General features: G+C 40.1%; 1 protein-coding gene and 1 long non-coding RNA gene across 2 annotated transcripts; one reads left to right on the top strand and one right to left on the bottom strand.

The window, feature by feature from the left end:
* Positions 1 to 1,422: 1,422 nt before the first annotated feature.
* LOC117820555 lies at positions 1,423 to 3,170 on the top strand. Its single transcript, XR_004632769.1, has 2 exons — positions 1,423 to 1,622; positions 2,119 to 3,170. It is a non-coding gene; the product is annotated as an uncharacterized LOC117820555 (long non-coding RNA).
* A 6,617-nt stretch (positions 3,171 to 9,787) lies between these two features.
* Positions 9,788 to 14,219, bottom strand: c10h3orf38 (chromosome 10 C3orf38 homolog). Its single transcript, XM_034693790.1, has 4 exons — positions 14,003 to 14,219; positions 13,520 to 13,695; positions 11,152 to 11,372; positions 9,788 to 10,701 (listed from the first exon to the last, which is right to left on the bottom strand). The coding sequence occupies exons 1-4, from the start codon at positions 14,127 to 14,129 to the stop codon at positions 10,338 to 10,340; spliced, it is 888 nt and encodes a 295-aa protein (XP_034549681.1). The 5' UTR covers positions 14,130 to 14,219; the 3' UTR covers positions 9,788 to 10,337.
* Positions 14,220 to 15,710: the final 1,491 nt, after the last annotated feature.

The raw sequence follows: 15,710 nt of genomic DNA, 5'->3' as shown, positions 1-15,710 counted from the left end.
CTCACGGGTCTGTTCATCGTCACAAATACCTCTCCATCACAGGAATGGGAAGAATATCATGGGCTGCTTGAGTTATGGTCTTCGCCGTGAATACAGAGAAGGTTTCTATTCAACAATGGACACTCAGTGGAAAGAAATAATAATAAAATGGAGGCTGTTTTTGCTGACACATCTGCTGTGGGTTCCTGTGCTGCCAACTGGCAGCTATGATGATGATGACATATTGACAGAGGCTCCACCGAGATGCTCCGGGCTCCGTGGCTTTGCTGGGCTCGGGGCAGGAGATTTCTGCTTTGGGGTTTCGTCTTGGGAAATCTAGACGGGGTTGATGACGCCTGAGGGCCTCTCGGATGAGGATGGATGAGGACATTTGGCTGTCAGCAGTGAGGAGGCCTATCTGGCTCTGTCAGAAGTCCACAAGGGAGAGAGAAAACACCAGGGGCCGGGCCTGGTCTCAATAGGCAAATGTAGCCTTTCTCACATGCATCCCTCCCCATCTTCATCTTCCACAGGCTGGAATTTATGGTATTTTTGTCTCTGCGTTGCTTTATAATGCCAGGGTTCTCTTTTCTTGAAAGAGATGTATCTTTCTCCAGTCATCGATTGCTGCTTTAGTGCACAATGTGCTTGCCTTTCTGCCCTGAACTCAAGTGTCTTTAACAAATCATGCTATTTTTCTCAGTGGAGGTGCAAGTAAAAGTGCCAAGGGAGCCACTTTAGATGATTGGGAAGAACCCATCAGAACCCTGTATGAGACTATCATTGATTTCACTGTCTTTCTCTGCCTGTCTGTGTTGTTCAGGGCCTCCAGGCAGCTGTCTGGTATCCCACAACAAACACACTATGGGGGGTGAGCAATCCACAGGCCAGTCCACAGGGTGCTTTATCAATCAATATGACTTCTGCTGGAGTCTACCCTTCTACTTTACTTTTACCCTGCAGCATCTTTAGCTGTCTAGAGTGATGTAGTAGGTAATGTAAGCGTTTCATACCTACACAGCTGAGGAAATCTGTGCTCATTATCTGGCGGTTCTTAAAAAAAGATACCAGTGGGTTAACATACTGATCTATGGAACTCTGGCTTGTCTGGAGGATTCAGCCCGACCAGGATTAGAGTATTTGCAACTCGCTGGCATTACATCGAATAGTTGAGTCATTCCTCTGTGAACCATTAAAATAAGTGTTAGAGAATTTCAGGAAGAGGCTGAAACAAGAAGTAGATTTAATAAACGACAACGACTGTCTGGGGAATTTGAGTCAGGAATGTTTTCATTTTCTCCAACTGAGGACTGCTTCACTAATTGGGTTAGGTGGGCTTGGCGAGGAAGTTGTCAAGCTTCAGAGCTTTTTATTTGTGCCTGGCTGTCAAATCACAGCCCAGGGCCATGACCCTGAGGGCGACGCCCCCATGAGGCCCTTTAAGGTACAGCTGTCCAATGAGTCAGTCCAGAAGCCCCTCTTTCTCTCCCCTGAAAACCCAGGTTCTGAGGTGATAGGGTGACAGAAGGCGAGAGGCCACACAGCTTGGTATTATGGGAGGGTTTTACTGGCCCTCGGGTCGACTTAGTGGCTGCTGAAGAGAGTTAGCGGCTATACTTGGTACCTCGTTATTAACTTAAAAGGTAAGAACACCAAAACCTGATGATATCGCTAGGTAATGATGCACTCTGCACATGCGTACACCAATTAAACACCTGCATGAGACTGTAAAGCTTCAGTCTGGATCAAATGCTGGTGTTTCTTTTGCAAATGCTTAAACTGGCTGTTATTTCCTGGATTATTAGACACATACTTTCCAATATTTCTTCATCAGGGAAAATGTTTAAAAATCTGATCCTCTCATAAATTTTGCCACTAAGCTGCTTTAGCCTACTTTAGCTGATTATGCTAAATGTGTGTTTGCTTATTAGCTTGGAAATGTAATGAGTCAAAGGTAATAATATGCCTTGACATTGATTTTTCCAAGCAATTTTGAGTCTACAGCACTGCAATAATTACAAGGCCACCCTGGCGGCCCAGATGTTGGTGCTTTACCAGATGTGGTCCACCTGCTGGGATGAGGACACTGACTTATGGCCAGGGGGTCAGTATACTTTCTTCTTGTCCCCTGTCCTGCAGAGAGAGACCGGCTGAGGAAGAAAGCAGACGCAGATCGCAGCTGCTGATGACATACAAATGGCCGGCAAGTGATGACACAGAGGGAGGGTTTGCATCACTGCATATGATCACAGGAAACTGGAAACATGAAACCAATGATAAACAACATATGTATGTTCTCACAAACCCATGCATTCATTTAACTACATCATATAGCTCTTTTCATCTATTTTGACCACAATTCCTGTGTTATGTGAGTGTAGCAAATGTGACAAACATGTATGAAATCTATAGAAAAATACCTCACATTGTACTTTAAATGCACACGATGCGATATAAATATGCTTTTATGCTTGTCCATGCATGTATGTGGGAATGAGAGCATGTCTGTGTATATAAGTGAGCGCTTGTGCCTGTCTAAATGTAGCCACGGTGGTGGTGGCTTCCTGGGGAATTGAAATTAATGAGTGTAATCAGAAGCAAACAGCGAGCCAGGCAAGGGCAATTAATACAAGCAAGGCGAGCAGAGCTGCTGGTTTGCGCGGCCAGGCATGGCTGGAGCTGAAGAGATGGAGGATTAAGATGCAACCACAGACAAACTCCACAGCTTTTTCCACACGCAGCAGATGTCCACAGGGGGAAGGCGCTGGGAGCCTGGCATCGACACGCATCCGCCAAATGGCCACTCGGTCAGCCCGGCCCAATAAGAGCTGACAACCTCCTGGCAGCATCCTGATAACACCATCCTCTCTGTTTAGTTGGTGGACCAAGGGAAGGCCCTCATCGGGGCCCCCGCACTGCATACGAAAGGGACTGAGTGCAAAGCTGCACAGTGGAGCCTCTATGTGTGAAAGAGGGAGAGAGACAGAGGGACATAAAGAGATAAAGAGAGAGAGAAGAGGGGAGAGCATTGTGTGAAACTCAAGTACATCTCAATGTGAAGGGACATTTTTCTAACCCTTGTTCCCTCTCCATGTTTTTGTGATTCAAACAGCCTTGGATGCATGCAGTGCTTCAGTCATACATATTTGCCTCAGTATAAATAAACACATTGAACCCAGCTGCCTTCTCAAGCCACTCTGCTTGTTGTTTTCTCTAATTGACGCTAAATGAGGGCGTCACCGCCCAGGATCTTTTCACTCAGCCCCTTAGCTTTGTTGCCTTGAATGTCGTTTGTTCCCCCGGCGGTCTTGCATTTCCACTGTTTATGTGAGATAATGATGCATGTGTAAGGATACACCGCCAGGCCAAGAGAGAGGCTGATATGAACTGTGACTGCTGCCTCGTCGGTCTAAACTAATTTGTGTTGAAATGGAACAATGATGTCAGCTCAGACAATGGGGGGATGTACTGAGATGCTACAGGGGTAATGTGCATTCCATACAGGAAAGAAATGTTCAAACTCACTCTCAAGGGCCAAGGGGTTATGTAAGATCAAAACCATAATGTCAAACTTGATTTTAGATGCTGCAATGCTGTTACACCCTAAAAATGTAACTTTTGGTTACATCTTGATTCTGAGATGGACCTGTCCTGGAAGTTTCTGCTACTTTGCTATATGGTATAAGATCTTTGCATCCTGCAGGCTATTTGCCTGACTATGATATAGCATCTGGGAGTGACAGACAACTTTTCGGGAGTCTGGTGTAGCCAGCGGTTAACAACAAGGATCTTTGTTTCCTTGTGTTTCTATTTGTCAGGCAAATTGAGAAGCAATAACAGAGTTTGTCTCAAGAAACAACAGCTAAGAGGGGAATATTAGTTTCACTATATGTAGGTCTCTAGACTAGGGGTTCCCAAAGTATGGGTCGGGACTCCCTGGGGAGTCGCAAGACACAAATGAGGGGTCATGAGAGGTCTTCCAGAATTTTTTTTTTTTTTTGAAGTTATCTAGAAATAGTCGATTTTTTTCCATTATAGTAAAAAATATTGACAAAATTAGTAGCTAAACTTGAAATAAATTCTTGAAAATAGAAAATGTGATGAGTTTTCTGCCTTTCTTTTTGCCGGATGACTCCTAAGTTTAGAGTTGGTGAACAGTTAATTATCAAAAGCATCAGTAGCAGTAGAAACACAGCCACATACTCATACAGGTAGGCTAATTTTCTGCAGACCAGCAAAATGAAGCTACATTAAATCACTTTGAAGGACGTTGGGGGTCGCAAGTCTTTGGCACCGGTATTTTGGGGGTCATGGGCTGAAAAGTTTGGGAACCCCTGCTGTAGAGACATTAGTCTAAGCTACATTGTCACAGGATGACTGATGATGTGTTCCAAGGTTGCATTATGATTGTGTCTTGCCCTTTTTGCTCTCCAAACAGACTGTTTTCCAGTGTGCACCAAACAAACACTGTATAAAACATATTTTATTAGACCTTTATTTTGCCAGGTAAAAATGTTTAAGAACCAGTTCTCATTTACAAACATGACCTGACACATACACATAGTCTCTGTGACGTCACCGATTGTTAACGGAAGAGGTGTTCAGGAGCCGGACGATGGAGTCGCCATAGTAAAATGCCAACTTAACTTGCTTTCGCTCAACCTAGACGTGGACAAAGAGGTGAAGCTGAGGCAGGCTTAGCCCACTAGCAAACAACTACAATGCAGCCATCTGTCATTCAACTCATTTGGGCCCCTTAATTATGTAAATGTATGTACAACACCTAGCTTTTGTATTATCTTCATCATGTACTGTATGTTATGACAAACTCAACCCCTGTACAGTGTGTACAGCTGAAGAAATGAGCCATATAGACTGAAACTTTGTTTGAGCCAGACTGTAAAGTTAGGCACTAAAACCTATAGAATGATACTCCATGTGAACAAAAACCACAACAGTTCCAATACCAAATTCAGGTCCTGTGTCTTGAATATGATCTCTTAATAAAGATTATCATAATGGGTCATACTCTTATTATAAATGTTAGAAAACATTTAAAATTATGGATAACTAACTAGTGAAATTTACAGCAGCTGCAGAACAATTCAAATCTTAATAATAACCCTGCAATAGTCCACATCTGTCTGTCATACCTCTATGACCCAAACAAAAAGTTAAAAACATAAACCCCCTCAGCAGAAGTACAAGTATGAAGAGACTGGGATTGTGGCTTTAACACTGTTGCCAAACACAGTTGACCTCATTCCCTTCCCCCTAGTTATGTGGTTGTTTCTGTGCAGTTTTAGTGTGTACTAGTTTATGAAACACTCCCGGGTTGGAGGGCAAGTCTAACAAAACAACACTATCAAACTCTGATTGAATTCTTCTCGAACGTGTTTTGTCAGCAGGAGACATATCATTGCCTATTGATTGATTCCCTTCCCATTCATAAATCCTGCCCTTTATTGTCCACTGAGTGCAGACTGCTCAGAGTATTGTGTTAAAGCTGTCTCTGACACCTTCACGGGTACCAATAAATTACTGACACTTCAATAACTTGTGAAATATCTGCTCATGTGTCTGTGAAAGGCAACAGTTTAACGTGTCTCTCTTTTAGAACCCCATTACTTTAATGGAGGACAATTCAAACTTGAAAAATTTACAGTTTTGCTCATGGCTGTGGCTGGATAGAAATTGCCTGGTAACATCAGCTTGCTCAGATCGCTCTTAGGAATTGATGAGTTTCCTCACGTCATAGTGTTAAAAGGATTTTTCCCCTCTCTTTTCTTGGCTGGGGATCAAAGTCTTCCTGCTTCTGTCTGGTGTAGCTTGTCTGCCCTCTTCTGGCTTCATGCTGTCATTAGGTCAAGTTAAATTGACTTGTCACTGTCAGGAAGACAAGAAATGTTACATAACAAAGGACTTTTATAGAAAAATCTGAATGTAACAAAGTACAGAAGGATTTCATACAAACCTACTACATGCTAGGGATTGTATGACAGCAATGAGTACATTTCAATTTCAGAAACTGGAAGTTAACAGTGATAGAAATCCTACATGTCTTATTCTACCTATTTTAGGTAGAACTACATGATTCGATTTATTCCTCTTTTTTCATAAAATGCCAAGAATCACTTCAAGGACTCTCTGAAGTCCCAGAGAAAACCCTGGGTGTCCCCGGGCACCACTTAAAGAATTACTGCTGGGGGCATTTTTTTAAAATACACTTTGGCATTAATGGATCTGTAAAGCCATCATAATGCCAGAGAGTGAAAAATGGCCGTAGCATGAAGCATTTAATAATGTAATCTTTGAAAAGTGATGAGGCAGTTTCTATGCCCAATTCTAACATGTAATCAGTCACAATCAAAGCATAAAATGTGGAGGAAAAAATACATAGACAATTAAAGTGGCAGTCTATGGTTCACCACCCATAAGCTATTTCAAAGAGCCATGGAGCTAGGTTTTAGCATGTTTTTTTATGAGAAACACACTTCCCTCTTAGAGGAGGGGAAAGTAAAACAGAGGAAAAAAAAGCTCAGAGTCAAAACCATCACCAGACGCCACTGCAACGGTATTTTTGAGCGTGTGCGTCAGAGCTGCAACCGTGGCCAAACCGCTTATTAAAAAGCAGAGAAGCCAAGTGCCATAAAGACAGCAGGCGAGTAGCTTGTTATTATTCTTTCTGAGAGGTGAACAGGCTGAGATCAATGGCTGCAGTGGTTTCCCCCCTCACCACAACTATGGCCCAGTAAAGCACAAAGGGCCACGCGGCTCCGACCCAAACAGTCTCAGATATTAACTATTCCAGGGGCCTTTGAAAACAGCTGCCAAGAATAATTTCCCACATGTAACATTTGCCACCAAAGCCACAGAGTCACACTGGCAGAGTCCGTGCCCCAGTGGACCCCAAATGTCCCGAGGAGGATGACGCAGTAGAATCAGTGGAAAACCAGATTCAAGGAATAATGAGTCAATTTAGTGCATTTGAAATAGACTGGATTATTTTCTTTACTTTATCTAATTAGGACATATATTTTATAGCATGACATCAAAAATCTTGCAACGTTCATCCAATATCTGCCTTAAAATAACAATTAGTGAGGAAGAAAAAGCTCATCAGGAGGTAATCCTGTAGGCCTACTTTCAAAACTGTCTGAGACCATTAAGGCCTCTTCATTGCTATTGTTGCTGAGCTGTATTATTCTTAATCCTGGTTGCCTGTTACAGATGAAGAGGTCGGATTCTTTCCTAGCATTCTGACTCCTGGCCTCATTATCTTAATATGTCTTGTAGAGCAGAGGAGACTTAATCTCCTAATCCCGAAGATGAGACCCTCTGCTTATTTCTTACAGTAAATAAAGAATGTCTGCTACCTTTAAAGGGCTGGACCGAAACATCTGCATGCCATGTGTCATTTTGGCCAATAAAATTATAAAAATTACAAATATGGTTGAGGTTTCACCCAGACCACAGCTAGTGAATGTGTTTATTTTTAGATCAGTCTGACCACCCAAGAGAATCACTGCAGCGGGATGTGGGAGGCTGTCAGCCCGTAAATGACAGCTACAATCAAACAAGGCCAAAACAGGTTGGACACGGAAATGCTTCCACAAATGATTAGCCTTGTTAATGTAAAAGGAAATACTAGAAGAGGTGTCAAAAGTATTCACATTCATTACTCAAGTAGAAGTATAGATACTAGGGTTTAAAAATACTTCTGTAGAAGTTGAAGTATCAACTCAAACTTTTTACTCAAGTAAAAGTGTAAAAGTACTGGTTTCAAAACTATTAAAAGTAATGTAGGAGGGAAAAAAATGCCATTAAGGAAAAAAGCTTAGGCTGCGCCACAGGGGCCTACAGTACACTACCCCACCTCCCAAAAAAACATTTTTCTAAAGGCCATAATGACTATAATGTTATATTAATATGTTAATGTATCATGTCCAACCACAATCAAATTCACTCCTTCGCCGGAATGAAAACAAGCCGAAAAGAATTAGGATTAACAAGGTTATTTTTAAAATGTAAGGAGTAGAAAGTACAGATAATTGCTTGAAAATATAAGGAGTACAAGTAATAAGTCGGCTGAAAAATATTTACTCCAGTAAAGTATAGATACCCCAAATTTATGCTTAAGTAAGGTAACAAAGTATTTGTACTTTGTTACTTGACACCTCTGAATACTAGTGATTTCAGGATTTGTGGCTCACACATTTTGAGCCACTGGCAGAGCTGCAAGGCTAAGATATTTACAAATGATTGCCCTCTGATGACTAATAGGCAGTTTAAGATTCAAAATTAAAACAAAAATGCAACAAAATATGCTTCTTACTTTACACTGTGACATTAAAGGACAGAATCAGATTGCTCTTTAGAGTTAAATTCTATATGAAACACGAATCATGATGTGTGAAGATGCTTAAAGAAAAGCACTGACCTGTTTGTCTTTGGAACAAATTGATCACAGATAAAACGGACCATATAGAGCCTACAGTACAGCACAAGCTGAACAAGTAATGTATTCTTTAGCTCACTTGGATCAACACTGCTATAATGTAAATGTGTGCCTAATTATAAGCCCAATTCCATCAGTGTTGTGCAACACATGTTGTGTAAAATGTTCATAAGATGTTATTGTTTTGCAACTAATTCAAACACCATATTAAATTGAAAAACACACAATAAATAATGTTGAAACTGAAAAAGTGTTGTAATTAAAAGTGTTTTTTTTATTTTAAATGTTATGCCAGCAACTTGTTTACAAAAGTTGGGAAAGAGGCATGTTTACTGTTGTGTTGCATCACTTCTTCTTTAACACTCGTAGCTCCAAAACCTGTATATATTGTTCAGCATTAATGCTTCCTTCACAGATGTGTAAGCTACTCATGTAAAGGGCACTTGTGAATCCCAATACCACCATGGATGCTGGCTTTTGAAGTGTGCACTGAAAGCTGGATTGTACCTTTCTTCTTTAGATTGGAGGATGCAACGTCCATGATTTCCTGTGAGAATTTCAATTTTTGACTGGTCAGACTGCTGGACCGTTTTCCACTTTGCCTAAATGCATCTTAAATTGAGTGCCTAGAGAAGTTGTCAGTGTTTCTGGATAATGTTTGTTTATGGTTTCTTCATTATTTGAACTTACTTTTGTGGACAAGCACAAACTGTGTTCACAGACATTAGTTATTTTATGGGTTTTTGAGCCCATGCATACCCCTGAAAGACTCTGCCTCTCTGTGATGTCCTCTTTATACCCAGTCATGTGACTTACCTGTTGCAAAGTAATTTGATTAGTTAGGAGATGTTTCTCTGTTTTTTTTTTAGCATTACAAAACCCCTACAATATTTTGTTGTCCTTGGCTCAACTGTCTTTAAAGTGTTGCTGGCATCCTTTTTAAATAAGGATATATTTTTCATAAAACTGACATTTTTCAGTTTTAACATTTGATTTACTGTCTTTGCACCATTTCAATTAAATGTAGGCTTTTAATGAGTTCATCGATTTCTCTTTAATTAACATTTTACTGTGCCCTAACTCTTAGGGAAATGTGGTTGTACTTCGAATAAACTATATCAGGGAAAAACATTTAAAGTTAGGCTGTCATTTTCTTAAATTCCTATAGCTAACAATACTGTTTATCAGCAGCTGCTGTTTTATACCTCTTACAAAAGATAAATGTTAACTAAACATTCATGTCTCTATATTTTATCCACAATCTTACTGGCACCAAAGGCTAGTATTGTTATGTTATTTCTCCTTGATCAAGTTCTACATAAACTATTTCAACATAAGCCATCAGTCTCCTGAGTCTTCTGTGTCCAGTTTATTGATGAATTCCACAACAAACTATTTGCAAAAAAAAAAAGTATCCCATAAAGCTCAGGGATCTTCTGTTCACAAACCGTAACCGTTCTGTCATGGAAAGCACAATGAAAACAGAAGAGCTGATATAATCTTTAGATTTGATATAATACATATTTACAAGGGCACATCCATGTCTGTATTTAAATATTTTTTTTCCAATCAAGGCACTGGATACAGACATAAAAACTAAAAAACAAAATTTGCTCTTCAACAAAGTATAGTTTCTAAAAGGTAAAATATGTTTCCATTAAAAGAAGCAGCAGAGAGTCCCATTGTCCCAAAAGTAAAAAAAACAGGAGGTAACCAATGACACATTGGTGATCTACCTTCTGGGTACATTCAAATGCAATATTGTCCACCAACCAGTGAATCCTGACCTGTCAGGGGAGGATTGCGCCATTAAAGTTTCCCCCAATCAGATCTCTGAGAACAACAGCCTGGGTAAATATGTTGGATAAGTACGTTGATTAAAAATAGGAGGGAGCCCTTATCACCTGCAGAAGAGCTGCAGTTCAGTGGAGTTATACGTCAAGGCCGGTGCTGCTATCTCTGCCTCTCCCAAGGCCTCTCTCCCTTTGATCTTCAGATTTACAAACTTGATCTTCCAGCTGTTTTTCTCCAGTGGGGAACGAATGAGGCCAAATATTTGCTCAAAGATACCCAAACAGGCTGCGTCTCTGTGGATGGTCCCAGCTACTGCCACCAGCACCAGGCCGTGTGGGGACGCAAGCGCCCTGAGGCCGAGAGGCTCAAGGTTGGGGCTGAGGAGGAGACGCTCTTCCCTGGCCAAGGACTGGAGACGAAGGCTGACCAGTTCAGCTCCAAGGAACTCAGCCATCTGTTCACTGCCAGTGCTGAGAGAGAGACACATCTACATTATCAGGGTTTAGATGCAGGTCATTTTTCTCCAAATTAAATATAAGTATTAAAGAAAAGTTAACTAAAGATCCTTCTATGTGCTTATGTTCTCTAACAATCCAATTGACTGCAAAAAAATGTATCTGATGAAAACTAAGATAGTTTGTAGTAAATCACTGCTTTTAGTGCATCCATCTCAGTATCCCAGAGTCATACAGAGACCTGCATTTATGCCCTTTTCTGTTAATGAAGTTGAAAATATAACATTCTAGAATTGAATTCTGATGAAAATGAACAGTCAGTAAGGCCCATATAGCAAATCTTGATCCATAACAAATTTTTCATCGTTACCAAGCAGTCTGTAGCTTCTTGGTATTAAGCAGGAGTGGATCCATGTCCTGCCCAAACTAACAGCATTATTCATTTTCTGTAAGAGGACTTTTTACCTGCTAAGTAATCGTAGCTTTGCATCTGGCCAAAAGTGCTGTGGTCCCCACTCTTGAGGCTGCTGTCCCAGTGAGAGGTTCTGACTGTTCAGGAGCTGGAAGAACCACTGGCAGAACTCATGGCCGAGTACCAGTGGGTCAAAGCTCTCTCCTGCCTTCAGGTTCGTGGAGTCAGACGCTGTTCGCTCCGTCTCTCGTGAACATCTTTCATCAGCTTTACCCTTCAAAGAACAAGAGTTCATCAGTAATCTCAAATCATTTCTACAATGAGGTTGGACAGGGCCGGCCCGTGGCACAGGCAGTATAGGCAAATGCTAGAGGGGTGGGCCATCCATAGGGAGCGCTGCTAAATGAGTGAGGAAGAAAATGTGAAGATAATAGGAAAAACAATATTGTTTTATCTAGTTTAATTTGGGATTAAATTGCGGAATGATGCCAGTAAACATTTAAGAGCTTGTGATTCACTTTTGGTTTTAAAAATAATGGCATGCAAATCAGTTTTTGAAGTCTTTAAGTGTTCATGATTTACTGCTTTTGTTTTGTTGTTGTTGTTTTCTTCACACTTTGGAAGCTGTTATCTTAATTAGATAGAAAATGTAGGCTAGGCTTAAATAAACATTTTGCTTCTGCCTTTTCAGTCATCACTTAATACATTACTGTTGCTTTGTTGAAAGTGTATTATTGTTATATAATGACTGAATACATTCTACTACTATTACATTATGCAGTTTGAAATTGTGTCATTATTTTCCTGCTAAATATCAATGTTATTACCATTTTAACAATGTTCTTTTAGAGGTCATTTTTATTTTCAAACAAAGGAAACCTGTAAAGCATAGAGCTTTATGTTAGTTGTCTTTCAGTGTATATGTGATGTGATTGTTTAAGTTGGTTACAATACAAGGGGCACCAGTTAAAATCTTGCCTAGGGAACCAAGTTGGTTAGGGCCGGCTCTGGGGTTGGAGTACTTATTTTGGACATGTTGCAGTATAGGGGAAAACGGGGTTGGTTGTCACACGGGTTGGTTGGCAGGCACACTCGTTATATCTCGCCACCAGAGGGCACTGTCTCTCAAATTGGGGTATGGACATTTCCAGAATTAGGATCAGAGCTCACCCACATAGTCTTCTATGGAGTAAGACAGCTGAACTTGAGGTGAGACGACTTTTTGTGTTTTTCATGTCAAATTGTAAATATTCAGCTCCTCAGTATTTTTCTTCTAGGCTTTTAAACGATGGGTTTATAACAAAACAAGTGTTACCCTTAAAAAGTGTGAGGGGAAAGCTTTAGTTTAGATTTTTATTAGCTAGCTAACTAGTTGTTAGATGGTTGTTAGCCTGGATGCTAGCAAAACAATCCAGTTGGGTTGGTCATCACATTCTCTTTGGGGTTGGTTGTCACATGTAACAACCAACCCCTATGTTGGCAAACTAATGCATGGTGAAATTAGTTGGAGTGCACAGACCCTACATTTGCCATCACTGTAACTCAGACAGTGACTGCATGTAGCCTAGTTGAGTAGGCCATTATTGTTAGGCCTATTTGATTGGTTCTTTATGTTGTTATATAGGCTGGCCTAAAGATGTGTTTCCTGTTCATGTTCCTCGCTCGTTTTATGTTAAAATGCATTAAGTTATGTAGGCCTATCACTTGTCAGTGCAATTAAACTTTCAAATTTAGTTCTGCCTTCTTGCCTTTTTAAAAAGATTTTTCCCATTGAAATACCATTGTGACAACCAACCCCATAGTGTGTGACAACCAACCCCATAGTGTGTGACAACCAACCCCATAGTGTGTGACAACCAACCCCATAGTGTGTGACAACCAACCCCATAGTGTGTGACAACCATCCCCATAGTGTGTGACAACCAACCCCATAGTGTGTGACAACCATCCCCATGGTGTGTGACAACCATCCCCATGGTGTGTGACAACCAACCCCATAGTGTGTGACAACCAACCCCATAGTGTGTGACAACCATCCCCATAGTGTGTGACAACCATCCCCATGGTGTGTGACAACCATCCCCATGGTGTGTGACAACCATCCCCATGGTGTGTGACAACCATCCCCATGGTGTGTGACAACCAACCCCATAGTGTGTGACAACCATCCCCATGGTGTGTGACAACCAACCCCATAGTGTGTGACAACCATCCCCATAGTGTGTGACAACCATCCCCATGGTGTGTGACAACCAACCCCATAGCTTCAATTTAATGTAGGAATGACTATTGAAATATGTTTTAATGATGAGCAATCATCAAAACAGTAAAAAGTGTGACAACCAACCCCATTCTCCCCTACTTAGCTTACAGTCGTTAACATTTAATTTAGTACTCCAATATCCACAAACACCTGCTTACCTTCCCCGGTGACCAATGCTCCAGCGTCCTTTTCATCAGCTGGTGCTTCTCGCTGTTCGGGGGCATCGCCACACCTTCTTTGGCCAGGTATTTGAATATGGCTTCGCGATAAACCTTCCTCCTTTTCAACAGCTCCTCGGCGTTTTTAGAAAAGGAGAGAATAGTTTCTATAGCCTCTGTAAGTAAGGAGGACATTTTGTTTTGAATCGACTTTTAAAACCTTGGATTAACTGAACAAGATATCATTGAACACACCTTCCTAACTCAGATAGTTTGTTTTGGTGTGGCTAAGGGAAACTAGTTATCTTGTTATTTAACATTAGCGGTGCATATTGTGTTCATTCTTCTCACGATATGGCATTATATTGTGAGTGTGTTATTATAAACTTGATTGAGTCTATCTTTAGAGAAACTGAACTAATTTCTCCTTGAATACAATAAAGTATATTTGCTAAGTGTCTAACGTACTGCCTAAAGGCATACCTGATTCATCCTCCACGACTATCATCTTGTTCGTGACGGTGTCACTAAGTGATAGTATGTCGCCTTTGGACATTGACTTCAGTATCTTCGTGCATCCTGCTCGCTCTGTTCCAGACAATCCTGGCATATTTGATAAAACATTAAAACAAAATGTGAGGCTTCCTGCTTTTTTCGTGTCCTACAAAAAAATCAGTCCGTTATGGAACAAATAACAAACAACGTTCCGAGCTACAGTATGACATTTCATCCGGCAAAGAAAATGTTGCATTCAAGGCTGTAGGAATTAAATGAGTCATTCGGTATAGGCACAACCTATTTTGATGAATTGTATTTCTTTAATAAGATAAGATAAGATATTACTTTATTGATCCTTGGGGGGAAATTCAGTTGTTGCAGCAACCCAGACATAAGTACAATCAAGAAAAAGTTACAATTAGTCAAATAAAAAAGTAAAAATAAAAATAGATAAATAAAGATATAATACAATTTAGATATATACAATGTTACAAATGGAATTGAGATAAATACAAATGTTACAAATGGATTATATAGAAGTAATTACAGGCAGTATTAAAAATGTTTCAGTAGTGACAGGTTGACATGGTGTGATTATGGTTGACAATGACAGATTAAGCAATATAATAAACACATATTGGTATATGACTGTAAGTTGTAGTAAACAATAATAATGTAATATAACATAATATAATTTAGAAAAGATAATTATATAATATAATGTTGTAATATGCATTATTTTAATGTCATCAGCAGTCAGAGAGAGAGTATAAGATGAGATGAGATGATGGAGTGTGACAGACAAGGCAGGGATGGTATGGATCTGTTCAGTGGTCAGCGTGGTGCAGTCTGTGGCCTCCGTTACTGTTTATAAGTGATGGCGGTTGGCACAAATCTCTGTCTCACATACAAGATAGTGTAAAAAGTAATCATTTCAGGTATTCTGATAACATGGCCTGTTTTGCATCAATGTTCGTATTCACCTTCTTAAAATTCAAAATATATAATAAAAAAAACCCACATAATTTTGGACCAAACATAATATTTTTAGAATGCTGTTTCAATGAGTTCTTATAAATGAGCAACTGTTATTGATTTAGTCATGGTTATGGTAGTAATAGTGATAGAAGAAGAAGAAGAAGAAGAAGGAGAAAAGAAGAATTTTAAGCAAATTTAAATTATTTGATTGTTACAATAAGACCATCAATTGACCAACCAACAAACAAACGAACAATTAAATTAAGTTAGACCAGGTGGACCATGGACCGCGACTGTTTCTTCTTCTTCTTTGGAATTTATCCACGACTATTTGGTTCAAATATCTCTTTGTTTTTGTACTGGTATAGCAAGAAAACGTCCCCAGACTATGGGCATGTCTAACCAGTGGGGATAGGTGACAGGAGTAAATACAGTGTTTATAATTGTCTTAATTGCACTGCACTCTCCTGCCTGTAAATAGTTATGTTATTGCTCCTTGATCGAGTTCTACATAAACTATTTCAACATAAGCCATCAGTCTCCTGAGTCTTCTGTGTGAGCTGTCCAGTTTATTGATGAATTCCACCACAAACTATTTGTAAAAAAAAAAAAAAGCCATCCCATAAAAGCCCAGGGATCTTCTGTTCATAAACGGTAACAGTTCCGTCATAGAAAGCACAATGAAAACACAAGAGTGGATATAATCTTTAGATTT

Source organism: Notolabrus celidotus, chromosome 10 (assembly GCF_009762535.1).
Source record: "Notolabrus celidotus isolate fNotCel1 chromosome 10, fNotCel1.pri, whole genome shotgun sequence".
In the NCBI taxonomy this organism is placed as follows: Eukaryota; Metazoa; Chordata; class Actinopteri; order Labriformes; family Labridae; genus Notolabrus; species Notolabrus celidotus.
Note: the sequence above shows the minus strand (reverse complement) of the source record. Positions and strands in the feature narration are given on the sequence as shown.